Source organism: Bos grunniens, chromosome 6 (assembly GCF_055505025.1).
Source record: "Bos grunniens cultivar Pamir isolate PY7600 chromosome 6, Bosgru_T2T1.0, whole genome shotgun sequence".
NCBI lineage: Eukaryota > Metazoa > Chordata > Mammalia > Artiodactyla > Bovidae > Bos > Bos grunniens.
The window spans coordinates 16,093,032-16,113,870 of record NC_141170.1 but is presented as its reverse complement, the minus strand read 5'-3'; the positions used below and the strand labels follow the sequence as shown (position 1 = coordinate 16,113,870).

Below are 20,839 nucleotides of genomic sequence, written 5' to 3'. Positions count from 1 at the left end.
AAATTCATATTAAGTATTGCAGTTTCCTTATCATAATGTTATGCTTGATTTTTTTGGAAATTCATATTTCCTGTTCTTAGGCCTCTTATATTCTAGAAGAAGTGTGTGAAACAGAGTTGCAAAAGCATTATGTTCAGTATTTTGGCATATAATTTTGAGGTGTGCAGTTTTTATTAGTGAGGATAAAAAAGATTGGTGAGAAAGGTGAATGCTGAAGAAAAATGAGAGGGAAAAGTTAGTATGTTAAAGAAACAATGTGGGCAATTTCTTCAGAATATGATAAGAATGCAGTAGAAAAATGTTTCTGCAGCTGTTTCCTTAATGCTGATCAGGTGGCCAAGGAGATTTGCTGAAAAGGAGGACAAATCCTTTGATACTTGCTGCCTTCTATTCATATTGTTCATTTAAGCCCTATTGCTTTTAATAATCATAACCAATTTAGTTTTACTAATATAGATTATATGTATATCTTATATATATGTGTGTATGTGTTGTTGTTCATTCACTAAGTTGTGTCCAACTCTTTGTGACCCCATGGACTGCAGCACACCAGGCTCCTCAGTCTTCCACTATCTCCAGGAATTTGTTCAAATCCATGTCCATAGAGTCAGTAATGCCATCCAACCATCTCATCTTCTGCCCCTCCTTCTCCTTTTGCCCTCAGTCTTTCCCAGCATCAAGGTATTTTCCAATGAGTCAACTCCACATCAGGTGGCCAAAGTAATCACAAAAGTGATTTTATATATACATATATATAAATCTTTTTTTTTTTAATTGGAATACAGTTAATTTAGTGTTATGTTGGTTTTTGGCGTACAGCAGAGTATTTTGGTTACACATATACATATATTCATTATCTTTTTAAGATTCTTTCCTCATATAGGTATCTCAGAATATTGAATAGAGCTCAGTATTCTGGCCTGGAGAATTCCATGGACTGTGTAGTCCATGAGGTCCCAAAGAGTCAGATACAACTGAGCAACTTTCACTTTCACTTTTCCTGTGCTATAGAGTAGATTCTTGTACTATCTGTCTTTTATATAGTAGAATGTTTGTGTGTTCATCCCTGGCTTCTGATTTATCCCTCCCCCACCCGTGTGTCCCCTTTGGTGACCATAAGTTTATTTTTGATATCTCTGTTTCTGTTTCTTCTTTAAACAAATTAGATTCCACATATGAATGATATCATATGAGATATTGTCCTTCTCTATCTGACTTACTTCACTTAGTGTGGCAATCTCTGGGTTCATTCTTACTGCTGCAAATGGCATTATTTCATTCTTTTTTATGGCCAAGTAATATTCCACTGTATATATGTACTACATCTTCTTTATCCATTTCTCTGTTGATGGACATTTAAATTGCTTCCATGCCCTGGCTATTGTAAATAGTGCTGCAGTGAGCATCAGGGTATATACATCCTTTCAAATTACAGTTTTCTCGGATATATGCGCAGAAATGAAGTTGCTGGGTCATATGGTGAAACTCCAATACTTTGGCCACCAGATGCAAAGAGCTGATTCATTGAAAAGACCCTGATGGTGGGAAAGATTGAAGGTAGAAGGAGAAGGGGACGACAGAGGATGAAATGGTTGAATGGCATCACTGACTCAATGGACATGAGTTTGAGTAAACTCCGGGAGTTGGTGATGGACAGGGAGGCCTGGAGTGCTGCAGTCCATGGGGGTCGCAAAGAGTCAGACATGACTGAGCAACCGAACTGAACTGATAGTAACTGTATTTTTAGTTTTTAAAGGAATTTCCATGTTGTTCTCCACAGTGGCTCTGCCAATTTCCATTCCCTCCAACATTGCAGGAGGGATCCCTTTTCTCTACATCCTCTCCAGCATTTATTGTTTGTAGGTTTTTTTACAATGACCATTCTGACTGGTGTGAGGTGATAATCTCATTGCAGTTTCGATTTTCATTTCTGTAATAACTAGTGATGTTAAGCATCTTCATGTATTTTGTTGGCCATCTGAATGTTGTCTTTGGAGAAATGTCTATTTTAGGCCTTCCACGCATTTTTTGATTGGTTGCTTGTTTTTTTTTTTTGACCTAGAACTGCATGGGCTGTTTGTATATTTTGTAAATTAATCACTTGTCTGTTGCTTCGTTTGCAAATATTTTCTCCCATTCTGAGGGTTGCCTGTCTTTTTGTTTTGTTTATGGTTTCATTTGATGTGCAGAATCTTTTAAGTTTAATTAGATCCCATGTGCTTATTTTTGTTTTTTTTCCCATCACTTTAGGAAGTGGCTCAAAAAAGATATTGCTGCAATTTATGTCGAAGAGTGTTCTGCCTGTTTTCCTCTTACAGTTTCACAGTATCCAGCCTTACATTGAGGTCTTTGATCCATTTTAAGTTTATTTTTGTGTGGGTGGTGTTAGAGAGTGTTCTGATTTCGTTCTTTTTCATGTAATTACCCACTTATTGAATAGACTGTTTTTTCTCTATTGTGTACTTTTGCCTCCTTTGTTATAGGTTAATTGACCATAGATGCATGAGTTTATTTCTGGGCTTTCTATTCTGTTTCATTGATCTGCACTTTTATGTGCCAGTACCATAATGTTTGGATTGCTGTAGCTTTGTCGTGTAGTCTTAAGTCAGGGAGTCTGATTCCTCCAGCTCTGTTTTTGTTTCTCAGGGTTGCTTTGGCTCTTTGGGATCTTATATGTTTCCATATAAATTTTAGAATTTTTTGTTCTCATTATGTGAATTTTTTGTTCTCATTGTGTCATTGGTCATTTGATAGGGATTACACTGAATCTGTAGATTGCCTTGGATACTATAACCATTTTGACAATATTGATTCTTCCAATCCAAGAACAAGGTATATTCTTCCATCTGTGTTGTCTCCAATTTCTTTCATCAGCACCTTATAGTTTTTAGAGTAGAAGTCTTTTGTCTCTTTAGGGAGGGTTTATTCCTAGGTATTTTATTCTTTTTGATGCAGTGGTAAATGGGATTATGTCTTTAATTTCTTTTTCTTATCTTCTGATGTTAGTATATAAGAATATGAGAGATTTGTGTGTATTTTGTATCCTGAAATGTTGTTGAATTCATTGATGAGCTCTGATAGTTTCCTGGAACTATGTTTAGGTTTTTCTATGTATAATATCATGTCATCTGCAAACAATAACAGTTTTACTTCTTTTCCAATTTGGATTCCTTTTATTTCTTTTTCTTGTTTGATTGCTGTGGCTAGGACGTCCAAAACCATATTGAATAAAAGTGATGACAATGGACATCCTTGCCGTGTTCCTAATCTTAAAGGAAGATTTCTCAACAGCTTTTCACTGTTGAGAATGATGTTAGCTGTGGGTTTGTCATATGTGGCCTTTATTATGTTGAGGTTCGTGCATGCAAAGTCACTTCTGTTGTGTCCAACTCTTTGTGATTCTATGGACCATAGCCTGCCAGGCTCCTCTGTTCATGGGATTCTCCAGGCAAGAATACTGGAGTGGGTTGCCATTTCCTTCTCCAATTATGTTGAGATATGTTTCCTCTTCCCTGGTGGCTCAGATGGTAAAGCGTCTGTCTACAATGCGGGAGACCCGGGTTTGATACCTGGGTCAGGAAGATCCCCTGGAGAAGGAAATGGCAGCCCATTCCAGTACTATTGCCTGGAAAATCCCATGGACAGAGGAGCCTGGTAGGCTACAGTCCATGGGGTCGCAAAGAATCGGACAAGACTGAACGACTCCACTCCACTTAAGTTTCCTCTATTCCCACTTTCTGGAGAGATTTTATCTTAAATGGGTATTGAATTTTGTTAAAAACTTTCTGTATCTGTTGAGATGATCATATGGTTTTTTATTCTTCAGTTTGTTAATGTATTACACTGATTGATTCACAGATATTAAAGAATCTTTGCATACCTGCAGTTAATTGTATTTAATCATGGTGTACAATTTTTTTAACATGTTGTTGGATTCGGTTTGCCAGTATTTTGTTGAATATTTTTGCATCTGTGTTCATCAGTGATACTGGCCTGTAGTTTTCTTTTTTGGTGGTATCTTTTTCTGATTTAGGTAACAGGATGATGGTGGGCTTATAGAATGAGCTTGGGAGTCTTCCTCTGCAGTTTTTTGGAAGAGTTTCAGAAGTATAGATGTTAACTCTTCTTGAAATGTTTAATAGAATTTGCCTGTGATGTCCTCTTGTCCTGGACTTTTGCTTTTTGGAAGTTTCTAATTACTGTTTCAATTTCAGTACTTGTTACTGGTCTGTTCATTTTCTATTTCTTGCTGGTTCAGTCTTAGAAAGTTGTGTCTCTCTACGAATTTGTTCATTTCTTTTTGGTCCACTTTATTGGACTAGTTGTTTATGATCCTTTGTATTTCTGTGGTATCAGTTGCAACTTCTTTTTCATACCTAATTTTATTTATTTGAATCCTCTCCCCTGTCCTTTTTTTTTTTTTTTTTGGTTCCAGTGGATCTTAAATGATTTAATCACAAAGCTTTACTACTAGTGAAAGTGAAGTTGCTAAGTCGTGTCCGACTCTTTGCGTCCCCATGGACTGTAGCCTACCAGGCTTCTCCATCTATAGGATTTTCCAGGCAAGAATACTGGAGTGGGTTACCATTTCCTTCTCCAGGAGATCTTCCCAACTCAGGGATTGAACCTGGGTCTCCCACATCGTAGGCAGACGCTTCTGTCTGAGCCACCAGGAAAGTCCTAAAATATAGGGGATCTATTCTAAACTGTGTATTTTTCTGTTTGTGCATTGTTACACCAGATCATTGACTTAACACTGTGTGTCTTTTTTTAATGCACATGTGAGCTGAGTTTATGAGTGAATTCTGTGTGATAGAATGACTACATCAGATCCTTCAGAGTTTGAAACAGTGGACTCTGCATAGATTTTTGCCAAGTACTGTAATAGAACATGTGTGTGTGTGCTCAGTTGCTCAGTCATGTCTGACTCTGTGACCCCATGGACTGTCGCCTGCCAAGTTCCTCTGTCCATGGAATTTTTCAGGCAAGAATACTGGGACGGGTTGCCATTGGATCTTCCAGAGCCAAGGATCATACCTGCATCTCTTGTGTCCCCTGCATTGGCAGAGGACTTCTTTACTGCTGAGCAACCGGGAAAGCTCATAATATGTGCTTAAATAGACCAAAGGATTTTTCAGGTCAAAATGGTTTCATTGTTGTTCTGAGTTTTTAGATGATTTCCTGATACTTTGAGTTCTTTTGCCTTATCATGTTTGTTACCCAGTTACGATCATTTCTCTAATTTTATACTGTAATTGGAGGGCCAAAAAATGAAATGAAGTGGACAATCTAAAGGAAATGAGAAGATCCCTCAGTGCAGGGAAAATATGTAGATATGTCTTAGATTAAAGGCACATCAGAAAGAAGTGCTAAGATGTTTCTTTGCATATCAGATTTCTGCTTATTTCTAAGTTTGCCTCTAACTGCATAATATTTTGAGTAAGCAGCTTTTTCTGTGGAATGTTGGTGAAAGCCTTTAAATAGAATCGTTTGAGCACTGAAATCGGTTCACGTCAGGTTTACTCTTTCATAACAACAGCATTCTTGAGGACAGTCATCACACAACTAAAACATTAGGGAACACTAAATTACAAGCTTCTGGAATCCTGTTTTTAAATCTTCTTTTGTTAGCATTCTTTGAGGGATTTTGAATACATTTGCCTTAAATTCTTTCTCTTAGTTAGACAAGGAGGGTGAATTAGACAGATTTCAGCCAGGACTCTAAGTTTCCTCACACGAAGGTTTGCATAACCCTTTAAATTATTAAAAAATATATTTTGTGGTCTGTTTTCTAAAGAACGTGGTGCTTAAATGTTGTGTGTGTGTTTTGGGAATTTGACAACAGTGTAGTTTGTTGTCACAGCTGCTTCAACTTTATTACCAGACATTTAAAAGCTGCACTTGAGAGCAGTGATAATATTTGTGTCATTTCTTTGTATGTGTGTTTTTTAACAAGTAAAACTATGACCCACCTTGGTAATTGTGTTTCTCACTGTTCTCTACCATTCCTCTGCTCCAGGTTCTTGCTGTTCCTTGTACAAATTTAATAATTTCCTGACCACATGCTTTTGCCTTGGCTGCCTCTTTTTGGAATCTCCCCCTTAGCCAAGGTCAAATCATACTCATTTTAAAGGCACATACAAAAAAAAATTAATTCTCTCTTCATTGTTACTTAAGTAATTTCCTCTAAATCCTCTTTTATATTCTTTTCTCCCTTCTAGATACCTTATACTTACAATCTTATTTTTATTTTTTTAATACATTTTATGTTTCCAATAACACTATGGACTCTGTCAGCAATGGATGTGAATTTGAGCAAACTCCGGAAGATGGTGGAGGACAGAGGAGCCTGGCGTGCTGCAGTCTATGGGATCGCAGTGTCGGACACAACTTAGTGACTAAACAACAACGACTATGAGCAAATGACTTGACGTTTTGCGAATATTATGTTTAGATATAAAAAGTGAAAGTGAAGTTGCTCAGTCATGTCCGACTCTTTGTGATCCCGTGGACTGTAGCCTACCAGGCTCCTCCATCCATGGGATTCTCCAAGCAAGAATCTGGAGATTCCACTGGATTCCACTGGAGAACCCACTGGAGTGGGTTGGCATTTCTTTCTCCAGGGGATCTTCGCAACCCAGGGATCGAACGCAAGTCTCCTACACTGCAGGCAGATGCTTTACCTTCTGAGCCATTTAGATATATAAACTACTTAAAATAATGGTATACTTTAGATGTTCAGTAAAAACTAACAAAAATTTATTGTTTAAAGCAAAAATTGAAAGATACATTTCTTGTCAGTGTAGTTTTTTTGACCTTCATTGTGCTGATAAGTGAATAAACAAACCTGTTAATTTCAAAGCTATAAGCAATTGTAGATAACTTTTACCTGCAGCAGTTTCTGTTGTGTGCCACCCTGTAAAGAAGAGGGTAGAATCAGTCTGTTGCCTGGGGCAGGGAGGAAGAGTGTGGTGGAGGTTTAGTCTCTAAGTCATGTCAAACTCTTTCAGTCCTATGGACTGTGACCCGCTAGTCTTGTCTCTACATGAAATTTCCCAGGCAAGAACTGGAGTGGGTTGCCACGCCCTCCTCCAGGCGGTCCTCCTGACCCAGGGATCAAACCCACGTCTCTTGCAGTGCAGGCAGTCTCCTACATTGTAGGTAGATTCTTTTACCACTGAACCACCAGAGGTCTGAATGGATACCAATGCCAAGAATGGCGGGACAGGACAGAGCATTTAGACTTTAGGATGGCACTCCTCCTTCTGTATTAGCTGTGATCCCTGATAATTTATAAATTCAAATGGCAATAAGTATACCAGAAATCATAATTCTGTCCCCAGATAAGGCTAACAGGAACTGGCATGAGAGTTGGAATTTGTTCAACTCCCTTTCTTAGGTTCGGGATTGGATGCTGGGCCCCTTGATAGAAAGACTATTAAATAAAAAATTAAAATGGTGAGGTGGAGCTTGACACTGATGCACAAAAGAATTGTAAGAGAGAGATTGTGATGCCATACTTGGTGTGGATGCCCCAGAAGAGAACAGCAAGCTGGAAGGAAAGACTGAGAAGGAGCAGCTGGTCTTAATGTTGGAGCAGCCCAACCACAATCCTTGTTCTTGATTTCTTTTCGATCTTAAAACTAACTTTTTGTTCCTCTCATCCAGTTACAGGGTTTTCAATACCATCTCTTAGGGCAATGACTCCCAAAATATATCTCCAGTTCAGATCTTTCTCCTAGACTTGAGATCCAACTGCGTACTTGACACCTCCATTTGAATATGTAACAGATATCTTCAACTTAATAGGTCCCAAAGTAAAGTTGAATCTCCCAGCCCTGCCTCAGCAACCTATGCTACTCCTGTAGTCTCTTTACTCTCAGTTGATGACACACCATCCTTCCTGTTACTGATACCAAAACCTTGGAGTCATTCTGATTCTCCTTTTTCTCACTCCACATCCAGTCTGTCAAGAAATTCTTGCTGTAAGTGTCTCTGAAATACACTCACGTTCTAACAGGTTCTCACTACCACTGTGGTTCCAGGCCATCGTCATCTTACACCAGGTATCAGTGCATTGCCTTCGGGATTGTTGTAGTGTTTGCCCCATTTGGGCTTTCCTGGTGGCTTCCCTGGTAAAGAATCAGCTTGCAATGTGGGAGACCCAGGTTCGATCCCTGGATCAGGAAGATCCCCCGGAGAAGGGAATGGCCGTTAGTTGCTAATTTGAAAAGAATTGATCATAGACTGTTTTATTATGTCTGTGACACACATGAAGTCTCAATATTATGAATAGCAACGTTTGGTAAAGAAAATATTGTTCTACCTGGTTTGAGTTCTCTGGCTGAATTTTGTGGTATTTGTGCATGAGATAGATACCCAAGAAGAAGCTTTAACAAGAAAATGTGTAAAGTGGCTGAGAAGCAACAGTATACCTAGGCTTAACAGCTATGATGATTCATTGAAACTTATTTTGCCATGAGAATTGAGAGTCTTGTTCTTAGCAACCTGATGTGTGATTGAGTTGGAATATGAAGACCAGTGATCTGTAACTGGGCTTCAGGGCAACACAAGGTACACTGAGTGAATAAAGATGCATTCAAACACTTTTCTCTTCTTGACACAATTATTAAAGACATGTTTCAAATTCATAAGAATGCAGGAGAGTGTGTAGTTGCCTTTTTAACCTTCAAAGGAGAAATAAAGTTTACTTTTTTTTTTTTTTAAAGTTTGCTTTTTTATCAACGTAAGTCAAATTCTGATGATTAGAATCTTGACCACAGGTAGAGGTTTAAAAGTCAAAAAAGATCAATGATTCTCTTCTAATAGAAGTTGGTTTTAGGAAAGTATACTTACTGTATATTTGATAACCTATTCCACAGACTTCTGTCAGTTTCTTATGACTTGAGTTAGATAGAATATAACCCATTCAGATCAAACAATAGTGTCACTGTTTGTCAGAGGCCTTTTGTGACTTTCCTGTAGAGGTATCTTGAGTCTGTAACTCAGTTTCATTTAGCAGTTACCTTAAAACCTAGATTAATTTCCTTTTGAAATGTGAGGTCAAAATAAAATTCCCTCTAATAAGTGTGTTTTATTGAGCCTAATGTATATAGTTTTACTTTTAGAGGAGGTCTGCTAAAATTAAAATCTAAGGATTTTTAAAAAACTACTCTTAAACTGAATTCTTAGGTGCAAATATAAACAAACATCTAAACAAAACAAAATTAACAACCTCATTGATTCCATTTGGTAGCATGGAAGCTGTCTGAAATTCTACTGAAATGATGAACAAATGGAAACTAGACAAGTATACATATTGATGCAAAAAAGAGATTTTCATTTTAGCTGGAAACTTTACTACTTCTAAATCTGATGAATTATCAAGGGAATTATTTTCTGTCCATTTCAGGGCTCAATACTATAAATCAGGGACTCAACCTGGGATCCATAAATGGGCTCTAAGGAGATCCATGAACACCTTTTGCTTATGGGGTTTTATATTTATGGACAGTTCCCTTGAAAGGGTTTCTTGATTATAGTTTTCACCAAATCCTCAAAGGAATCCATGATCCCTTCCCCTACCACCAACATGTAAGGACTATTGATTCTTATTCATATCTCTGTATCACTATGATGGAGTATTTGAACCAGGTTCAGTCTTATGACTAGCAATGAACGTTCTCTAGTTTCTTAGATCTGCCATCTAGTCTAAGTTTGAAAGACTAAGCCAGATCCAGATCTATGGTTGTTGATAATGCTAACAGTAGTAGATGAATGATCCTTGTCTCTTTTTATAGCATGTTGCTTTAGTGTATGTAACTGCACGTATCTATGACTATGCTTGGATATTCATTTAAGTGATCTATAATTGCCTAATTTTAAACACCTTTTTTTTTTCCTTTTCATTCTGGGCGGTTACAAAGCAGTAAGCATAGCTGACCCTGCTGTTCTTGGCTTCATCATTTCTCCATGGTCTCTGCTGCTGCTGCCATCCGGCAGTGTGTCATTTACAGATGAAAATATTTCCAATCAGGATCTTCGTGCATTCACTGCACCAGAGGTTCTTCAGAGTCAGTCACTCACTTCTCTCTCCGATGTTGAAAAGGTAACATTAAGTCTTTTTTTTTTTTTTTTTGGCTTGATTTTGTTTTGGTGGGCGTCGGAAAAATAGACACTGAACTACCCTACATCAACCCTCTGAAAAACACTCATTGAATTTTAAATAATCATGAAATTACTTATAGTATATGGAATCTAAAAAATACAACAAACTAGTGAATAAAACAAAAAAGAAACAGACTCACAGATACAGAGAACAAGCTAGTGGTTACCAGTGTGGAGAGGGAAGTGGGGAGGGATAAGAAAAGGGAAGAGGAGGGAGAAGTACAAACTATTAGGTACAAAATGAGTTGTAAGGGTATACCGTACAGCATGGGGAATATAGCCAGATATTTATAGTAACTATAGGTGGAGCATACCTTGAAAATCTGTGAATCACTGTGTTGTACACCTATAACTTATAGCATATGGTGTAGTATTATAGTATAAGTGAAAGCCGCTCAGTCATGGCTCTTTGTGACCCCATGGACTATACAATCCATGGAATTCTCTAGACCAGGATACTGGAATGGGTAGCCTTCTTCTCCAGGGGATCTTCCCAACCAAGGAATCAAACCCAGGTCTCCTGTGCTGCAGGTGGATTCTTTACCAGCTGAGCCACCAGGGAAGCCCAAGAATACTGGAGTGGGCAATCTCTCCCTTCTCCAGGGGATCTTCCTGACCCAGGAATTGAACCGGGGTCTCCTGCATTGCAGGCGAATTCTTTACCAGTTGAGCTACCAGGAAAACCCCCTGCTATTACAGTATGCTTCAACTAAAAAACAAAATGACCATGTATTCCAAGAAGTTCATATTTATTTTAAGAATTCGAAGTAATTTTATTAAAATGTATAGGTCTAAGAAAAAAAACATGAAAAAAATGTGAGCCTTTATTAATTCAAGCTTTAAAATACTTATTAAAAGCCTGCTATGTATAAAACACTGTACTTGTGAGGAAGATACAAAAATAACTAGAAGGTGGATCCTGATCAATGTATATAGACCAATAAGGTAAATACAAATAAATGATGTATAGAGGGATAGAGTTTAGAAGAGGAGCAATTTTCTGTTTAGAATGGTACGGCAGAGAAGGTAGCATTTGTGTTGGCGTATAGTGACTAGAATTTAGAAGTCCATCCTAAAGAAAATCAGTCCTGAATATTCATTGGAAGGACTGCTGCTGAAGCTGAAACTCCAATACTTTGGCCACCTGATGTGAAGAACTGACTCATTTGAAAAGAGCCTGATGCTGGGAAAGATTGAAGGTGGGAGGAGAAGGGGACGACAGAGGATGAGATGGCTGGATGGCATCACCGACTCAACGGACACAAGTTTGAGTAAACTCCGGGAGTTGGTGATGGACAGGGAGGCCTGGAGTGCTGCAGTCCATGGAGTCGCAAAGAGTCAGACACGACTGAGCGACTGAACTGAGAATTTAGAAAATTGAAAATAGGTAGGAATGGGGATTCCACTCAGGGTTGCTGTGCTGTGCTGTGCTGAGAGTAGGAGATTGTGCCCTCTGATGGGGAGTGTTTGGTCAGATTGGTTAGGCTGGAGCATCCCCTCCGTGGAAGGCTGTGGTTAAAGGGAGACGACAGGTCAGAATGAAGAAGACAGTGAATACTAGAAACTTAAAACTTTCTTCTGGGATATATCTTTAGGAGAGTGATGTGATGTGATTTGTTACCTCCAAGTTTGATGAAAGTGGATAAACGAGATGAAAAACTATGTAGAAATCTAACTGGGGCATTTTAATAATCTGAGGGACAGAACTAAAAATTGTATAAGGCCTTGGGCATGTAAAGGTGGGGATGATGGGGTTATAGTAGAAGCAAAGCTGAAAGAGTTTCACAGTTGATTTGATGAAGCAATGAAGAAGGAAAAGTTTATGATAGGAATATCCAGTCTGAGGATAGCAGTGCCATTGATATTTGAAGATCTAATTTCATTGTCAAGGCTCTGAAAAGAAATTTTGGAATAAATATGTGTATTTTGTGTAGCAAGCTGTGATAATTTTTATTTATTTTCGGCTTATCACGTGGCTTGTGAGATCTTAGTTCCCTGACTAGGGATTGAACCAAGGCCCTTGGCAAGGAAGGCACAGCGTCCAAACCACTGGAGCACCAGGGAATTCCCAAGCTGTGATAACATAGATAGGGAACTTTGGAGAATTCAAAATTGGCTATGGATATCATTTCTCATACATCAGTGCATGTAAGTGCAAAAACTAACTTAATAATTTCCTAGTAGTAACATTGTTAAATCAGAGTATGTGCATTTAAAATTTTGACATGTAGTTGACCCTTGAACAACTCTGATTTGAACTGCATGGACCCCCTCATGTGAATATTCTTCTCAATAGTAAATACTCCAGTACTACACGATCCTCAGTTGGTTGAATCTGCAGATGCAGAACCACTGATACAGAAAACCAAGCCTGCCTGTTACACAGATTTTCTAATGTGGGGAAGACATCTTGATTTGAGCCATTGGTTATATATCTGAAATAAGACTGACGAGAATTGGTAGAGAATCCAGTTTTATCTACCTTTTATATTCCGAGAGCTGCTTAAGAATTTGGGAAGGTACATGCAAAGCAACCAGTGAATAGAAACCATAGCTATGAAGTGGAGGTAATGCTGAAGGCATTAACCCTAAGAAATTTCCCATTATGTGCAAGGAGGTGTTTGCAAAGGACTTTGTTTAATACCCAGTATGTACAGTGTTGGTAGTTTTATATCATGAAGGCATTTATACTGGTAGTGTTTTATTAAACTGGATACCATATGTATAGCTGCTGGTAAGTCGCTTCAGTCATGTCCGACTCTGTGCGACCCCACAGACGGAAGCCCACCAGGCTCCCCCGTCCCTGGGATTCTCCAGGCAAGAACACTGGAGTGGGTTGCCATTTCCTTCTCCAGTGCATGAAAGTGAAAAGTGAAAGTGAAGTCGCTCAGTCATGTCCGACTCTTAGCAACCCCATGGACTACAGCCTACCAGGTTCCCCCATCCATGGGATTTTCCAGGCAAGAGTACTGGAGTGGGGTGCCATTGCCTTCTCCATATGTATAGCTATGTATATTTAAATAGTGTGCATTCATTCTGTATACTCTGTGATTCCTTTAATAATAAGATTTTTAAAGATAGAGATTAATTGGAATATTAGAGATAGGCATGATGTGTGTGTAAATTATTTAACCCTTGAGATTTCTGAATCTTAACTGAGCTTCAGGATATCTACAAACCAATGAAATGATGTACTAAGTGTTGTGTGTCTGAGCACTTTAGGGGCAGGGGTGTCCTTCAAACTGGGTTATCAGTCTCTCAGGTGGGTCTGGTGACCCAAGGAAAACTGTAAGAATCACTGCAGTAGAGTCACAAGTGTCTTCGTTTTAAAAACTGCTGCTGAATTATAAGTAAGTTTTCTCTAGTTAAGAAAAAATTTTGCACAAGTGTTTATGAATTCTTTCTGCAAGGTATTTAAAATCCACAATTGAAAAACTGCTGGATAGGTGCACAAGTGCTTTTCTGACTTGCCAAGGGCCTTCCCAGTTTGTCCTGCGATGCCAGAATACCCAGACAGTAAACCTCCCATGTACTTAGGTACAACTGTTAGATCCTGAGTTTGGGAAAGTGATTGAAGCCTCCCTATTATTAGGCTAGGTGTTCAGAATCAAGTGTTGGGGATGTGATGGGCATTGTTCCATTCCTACAAAGTTGCCAACTGTACTCTGACATCTTGAGAAAGAAGACGGTAAAAGCATTTCATAGTTTCCTGAGTTAAGGATATGCCATTTTTAACTTGTTCTCAACAAATGTTTGCTATTGATAGTATATGAAATTTTTTTAAAAATATATGATACTTAAAGCCTAGCTTATGAATAATATTGAATACTTAGTAAGATCTTGACCTGTGAAAATGTTTCCTTCATTCAATGAAACTTGTTTTGTAAACTACATATACAGTTATATGAAAAAAAGTTTACCTTACCACAACACTTTGCATTTATTTGCCCTAAAATTTTACTTTTCCAGATAGCATGCCCATTTATTTAAATAACTAGACAAGATTATATAGGTCACACGAAGCTTTTTGATTCTCTGGTTTTCCCTTCAGTGAGTAATTGTTTACTTCCTGCTTGCTTGGCACATGATTAATTTGGCAATTCTTTTGAAATCATTTTGTTAGGACTAGAACCTGAATCAAATTCTTGTTTTGTTTTCTCTTCAAGATTATTGGACATGCACCAGGGATTTGAACTATATCCCTGGTGAACTAAAGGGATCTTAGGTTAAGTGTTTATTTTCACTAACTTACAGTGTAAGTAGCAGTAATTGTGTTTCTTGCTATGCTAAGTTGCTTCAGTCATGTCCGACTCTGTGCAATCCCATAGATGGCAGCCCACCAGGCTCCCCTGTCCCTGGGATTCTCCAGGCAAGAACACTGGAGTGGGTTGCCATTTCCTTCTCCAATGCATGAAAGTGAAAAGGGAAAGTGAAGTCACTCAGTCATGTCTGATTCTTAGCGACCCCATGGACTGCAGCCCACCAGGCTCCTCCGTCCATGGGATTTTCCAGGCAAGAGTACTGGAGTGGGGTGCCATTGCCTTCTCTGAATTGTGCTTCCTACCAGACAGTAAAGAATCTGCCTGCAATGCAGGACACGCAGGAGATCTGGGTTGGATCCTGGGGTTGGGAAAATCCCCTGGAGAAGGGAATAGCTACCCACTTCAGTATTTTTGCCTGGAGAATTCCACGGACAAAGGAGCCTAGCGGGCTACAGTCCATTGGGTTGCAAAGAGTCAGACACAACTGAGCTACTAACACTTTCATCATATCTATACTTCTTAAAATCAAGAGTCATCTTTAGAAGGATAATATGAGGAAACAGCAGAAACCTCAAATGAACTTGTTTTAAAGACCAAATGCCTTTAGCCACACTACACTACATTTATTCTACATTAATTCTTACTAATCCACCCTCTCTCCCTTCCATTTGTTCCCATTTATCCATAAATTTGAAAGTATAGTTATTACACACAGGCATTTGAAGAAACTCCAGGGCGGTCTAGTTCTAGAGTCCAACATTTAATGACAGAATTAAATTAAAAATTTAAATGCTAGGGTTATAGAGATATCATCTTGCACCCATTAGACTGACCACTATCAAGAGAACAAAAAATAGCATGTGTTTTTGAGAATAGAGAAGCTGGGACTTTCATTTACGTTTCTGGGACTGTAAATTGTATAGTCGTTATGAAAAACAGCATGGCGGCTCCTCGAAAAAGTTGAACATAGAACTGTTATGTGATACAGCATCTCACGTCTGGGTGTATGTCCAAAAGAACTCGAAGCAAGGTGTAACTGGCAGGTAGGGCGTAGAACAGTAGTTCTCACACTGTATCCTGCATCAGAATTACCAGAGGGACTCAATAAAACACAGACTGCAGGGCTTACCTCCAGGACCTCTGATTCAGTAGGTCTGGGGCAGGGTCTGAGAACTTGCTTTTCTCCCAAATTCCCAGGGGATGCAGATGCTGCTGGTTGGGGAATAACTCTTTGAGAATCACTGGTATAGAGCTGAAAGCTAAACGCGATGATATTTGTTAAGTGCTTAGAACAGTCCCCAGCATAGAGTAAGCACCCACTGAGTATTAACAGTTACTATTATATTAAGTGCAGTCCTAGGTCCTGGGATAAAATTATGGATAGGACAAAGTCGTTTCATTCAGAGTTCATATTCCAGCCCATTATAACTATAAAGACAAAACAGATTTCTCTTTCCCATGGAATATATGGGCTCTTTCAACTCTGTGTGTGTGTGTGTGTGTTTTATTGTCACATTTTCACATCTTTATCTCTGATTCCTGCCTTTCCACAAGTCCACTTAATTGCCTAAATTTCTCAAGTCATCTTCCCAAGTCCAGCCATTCTATCCTCTCCTCTTCAGCCCTATTGCCAGGGCTATGGTAGGGTCCCCATTTCCTTTCTCTTGACCTTTTATCATAGTCTTCCAACTTAATTCTGCCTCTTGACTATTTGCCCAACTGCTGTCAGATTAACCCCTCTGATCATCTCTCTTTTTTTTTTCCTTCAAAAACCTTCTGCTTTTTTTACCCAGTTAAATACAGATTCCTTTGCAAAACCTAGGAAACCTCTCCAGAGTTTGATTCCAACCATATTTCAACTCCTCTCTTTCATATGCACAAGTTGTAATCAGTGATTATTAAAGAGATTCTATGCTTTGTGGCTTCCCTCTTTTGTATAACAGTGCCCTTCCCCATTTCTGCAAACTCACATCCTAAGTACCAACCATTCTTTGAATGACCATCTCTCGAGGACTTAGATATTCTATATTAGGCCATAGGTTTACAGAGATATTGAATAAGAAATAGTCTTTGCCCTCAAAGGGAAAATAGTAATGTAAGTATCAGTAATGGAGAGACAGACAAAAAGCAATTAATAATAATAATAATGAAAATACAAGGATAGTAGGTCTGTACAAAATATTAAGAGAACACAGAAAGGGGACACATAACCTATGTTCAAGGCTCAGCTTAAACTGCCCCTGCTTTAAATTTCTTCCCTAATCAGAAGTAAGCTTGTCTTTTTTGGATTTTGCTAAGAGTCGGACACGACTAAGCGACTTCACTTTCACTTTTCACTTTCACACATTGGAGAAGGAAATGGCAGCCCACTCCAGTGTTCTTGCCTGGAGAATCCCAGGGACGGCGGAGCCTGGTGGGCTGCTGTCTATGGGGTCACACAGAGTCGGACACGACTGAAGCGACAGCAGCAGCAGCAGTACAAATTTACCACTTCTTTGTTTGATTCATACATATATATTCTCTCTCTATATATGTATATATATATCTCATATTTGGATATTTATTAAACAGGAGTCTCCAGAGAAACTAGATCAGTAGGGTGTGTGTGTATGTGTGTGTGAAGAGAGACTTATTAGCTCATGTGATCATGGATACTGACAAGTCCCAAGATCTGTAAGATGAGCTGGCAAGCTGGAGACCAGGAGAGCAACACTGTAGTTCTGGTCTGAGAACCAGGAGAACCAAGGGTGTAGTTCCACTCTGAAGGCCAGAAGGCTCGGGGCCCAGGAAGAGCTGATATTTTGGATCAAGTCCAAAGGCAATAAAAAGCTGATGTCCTAGTTTGAAGGCAGTCAGGCAGAAAGAATTCTTTCTTACCTGGGGGTGGGTAAACCATTTTGTCCTACACAGGCCTTCCAGTGATTGGATGAGGACAACCCATACTGGGGAGAGCAGTCTGCCTTGCCCACTTTACCAATTTAAATGGCACTTTCATCCAAAACGCTCTCCCAGAAATACCCAGAATAGGGTTTGATCAAATATCTAGGCATCCAGTCAAATCGACACATAAAACTAACGATTATAGTGTATGTATATGTAGATGATCAGCAAATGTATTAAGTTTATAATCTATTTTTTAAATGTTATTAATCTTATATAGTCTTATATGTTATTAAAGTAATTCAATTCACATACTGACAAGTAAATATAATAAAGGATCTTAAACTACTACCAGTATCTCGAAGAACCACAAATCAGAATTAATATATTAAGAGACATATATTTGAGTATGCAGTTCATCATTTTTGCTAAAGGTATGAAAATGTTTTTCACATGTGAGGCTCTTTGAAAAGGTGTTTCCATATGAGGTTCCTTGAATTCTAAACAGAAATGTGATACAAATAGTCTGCAATATGTTGCCTTGAACTTCATGCACATTTAATTCAGTTCACCAGGCATGTATTGAATATCTACTATGTACAAGTTGTGTCAGTTGCTAAGAGGGATATTAAGATGTATAAAAAATGAGGCTCCCTCAAGGAAGACAAACAAGCAAACATCCTAACTATGTTGCAGGTAGTATTAGTTAACTGTTTCATTAGAGATACAAATGAAATGAAAACTGTATCATATAAGAGAGAATGCTTTGTACAGTTGGGAAAAGATCTATATAGCATTCATAATAGATAACAGCATCTTTGGGCTATCAATAATGGGCAGAACTTTTATTGACAGATGAGGAAAGAAATTCTTGGTAGGAGGAACAGTTCAAAAAAAGCTGGGAAAGAGAAAGATTGGTTTGCCAGCAGAGAATTATCTTTTAGTTTTGAAGTGTTTAGGTGTGATAGAGAAAGGAATGAGAAGAGAAGGAAGACTGAAAAATCTGTTTGGAAAATGGAGATGGAGGCAAGTCAGAGTGAGCCTGGTGTATCATAAAGAATTTGGGATTTTGAACATTGGGAGCCATGAAAATATTTAAAAAGAGGAACAAACTTTTTCTAATCTGTAATTTAAATGCTGTGAGATTCTAAGGATATCCAGTTTTATATGGAGTTATCTCACGTATATCTAAAGAGGTTTGAGACAGTTTGTATAATTAAAAATAGAGATGGAAAAATGACAGCAAAATGGAAAAAAAAGAAAAGACACTGAAGATGACATTGCAGTAAGATGGCTGCAAACAAAATGTTTGTGGTAAGATTATTCAATACTGGGAGAGCTGGCTGAACGTTTAGCTTTGAATCTCTTAACGAGAGCTGGAAAATGATTACTTAGAAGGATTAACTGTCCACTCTTTATGTCGATAATCTTGCTTCCTGTTTCACCAGGGGGAAAAAAGTAGAAGTAATCAGGAGACTTCTCCCAAGATCCCATGACCAGATTACCCACATAAATTTTCATATTCTTTGCTTCCCTGCTTCGTAAGAACTGGCTGTGCTCCTCTGTGAAGCCAACTCCTTCATCTGTGTGTTAGCCTCCACTTCCTCCTGCTTACTCATCAGTGTTCTCCCAGCTGTCTCCTCTCTCCTGCAATTCCAGTTTTCCCTGTTCTATCCATACTATCAGCATAAACCTATGTTGTCATTTTTCCAATCTTTAAGAAGCAAACAGACAATGAAAAAGGAACCTTTTCTGACCCAGCTTTTTTTTTCCATGTGCTACTACCCCATCCATTCTTGGTAAGAAAAGTGCTAATCAAACTGTAATGAGATTTTTTTTCTCTTTTCAGTTCAGCAAACAGCTTCATAACACATTCTATGGATAAGGCTTGTGGAAAAAAAGTCTCATATGTTGCTGTAGAAATGCAAAAGGATAAAACGTTGTGGGGGGAAATCAGACAAAAATGTATCAAAACTACAGATGATTTGCTCTTTTATTCATAATGTAAGAGAGTCAATTTAAGAGGAATACTTGCATGTACAAAAAGACATTTCCAAAACTGTTTACTAAAACTTTATTTATGATAGCAAAAGTTTAGGAAATTTCTAATTGCCAATTAGTGACAGATCAGTTAAGTAAACAATACAGTAACCACAAAATATAGTTCTATGCAGCAGTGAAGAGTTAAGAGATTCGAAGCTAAAGAGATTCAGTGCCATCTCTAAACAGTCATAACCTGTCTTGTTATATTAAAACTGCAAGGTGTTGAGTAATTTTTTTAAATTTCTGACCTTTTGTAAAAGAAATGGAAAGTCAGAGTTTTTATTCATATTCTCTTGAGTTTGCATAAAGAAACCTTAAATAAGAAATGGGGGAGAATGGATACATGTAAGGTATGGCTGAGTCCCTTAGCCGTTCACCTGAAACCATCACGGCATGTTAATTGGTTAACCTCAATACAAAATAAAAAGTTTAGAGTTAAGAAAAAAAAAAAGGACTGATAAAAATGATTACTCATAGCAGACAGACTGAGGAGTTGGAAAGTAAAATCTGTTCTGATCATTTACAGTCTTATTTTCTGTTTTAAGCTCTCACATACATTTTTAATTTAAATTTATTTATTTTTAATTGGAGGATAATTGCTTTGCAATACTGTGTTGGTTTCTGCCATACATTAGCATGAATCAGCCATAGGTCCCCTCTCTCTTAAACCTCCCTGCCACCTCCCACCCCATCCCACCCCTAGAGGTTGTCATAGAGCACCAGATTTGAGCTCCCTGCGTCATACAGAAATTCCCACTAACTCTCTGTTTTACATAAGCTCTCACATTCTTTTATGCAAAATATGAAATGATGGTTTTGTCAAATCATGTGTTACATTTTCTTTGGAGCAAAAAGTGATGAATATATAGTACTTGCTAGATTAACTTTTTACCATAAAATGATTTTTTTTTTTTTAATTCTATTCCTAGATCCATATTTATTCTCTCGGAATGACACTGTACTGGGGAGCTGATCATGAAGTGCCTCAGAGCCAAGTAAGTCAAGCCATCACATGTGTACAATATTATACTTTTTAAGAAGCTCTTCTGTGCATTTAGGTCTTCTGCAGTGTACTGTCAGGCACACCAGCGTTTCTATACTGGTTGTTCACGTTAATAATGTCTTCTCTCAGAATGAAGTAATAAAGTACTAAAGAAATTATTTTTCTGAGAATGTTCTTAGAAATATAGAAGTCATCAGAGGATGGTATGGCAACCCACTTCAGTTTCCTTGCCTGGAGAATCCCCATGGACAGTGGAGCCTGGCGGGCTACAGTCCATGGGGTTGGACACAACTGAGTGACCAAGCACAAATACACGCCTGTGTTTCAACAACTCAGTGAAATGCAGTAGCCTCTTCAAAATTGTAGCAAGAGGAATAGGAGTCCCCTTTATTTCTTCTAATTTAGTGACTGATAAAGGGGAAGTGTAAATGTCTTTGATGATTCATTCTTGACTAGAAAGTGATAGCCTTTTCTGATATTAAAA

At 38.3% G+C, this 20,839-nt stretch overlaps 1 protein-coding gene across 28 annotated transcripts in view; it reads left to right on the top strand.

Annotated features, from left to right (window-relative positions):
* The window catches only part of PTPN13 (protein tyrosine phosphatase non-receptor type 13), a 224,006-nt gene that overhangs the window by 64,800 nt on the left and 138,367 nt on the right, over positions 1 to 20,839 (top strand). For 19 of the 28 annotated variants that reach the window (XM_086404911.1, XM_086404897.1, XM_086404916.1 and 16 more), the window contains 2 exons: positions 9,930 to 10,108; positions 20,282 to 20,347. In XM_086404911.1, coding sequence (XP_086261037.1) covers positions 20,303 to 20,347 — 45 coding nt within the window. In that variant the 5' untranslated portion in view covers positions 9,930 to 10,108; positions 20,282 to 20,302. Of the gene's footprint in view, positions 1 to 9,926; positions 10,109 to 20,281; positions 20,348 to 20,839 lie in introns of all 28 variants that reach the window. The other 9 variants (XM_086404904.1, XM_086404893.1, XM_086404913.1 and 6 more) reach the window with 1 other exon arrangement.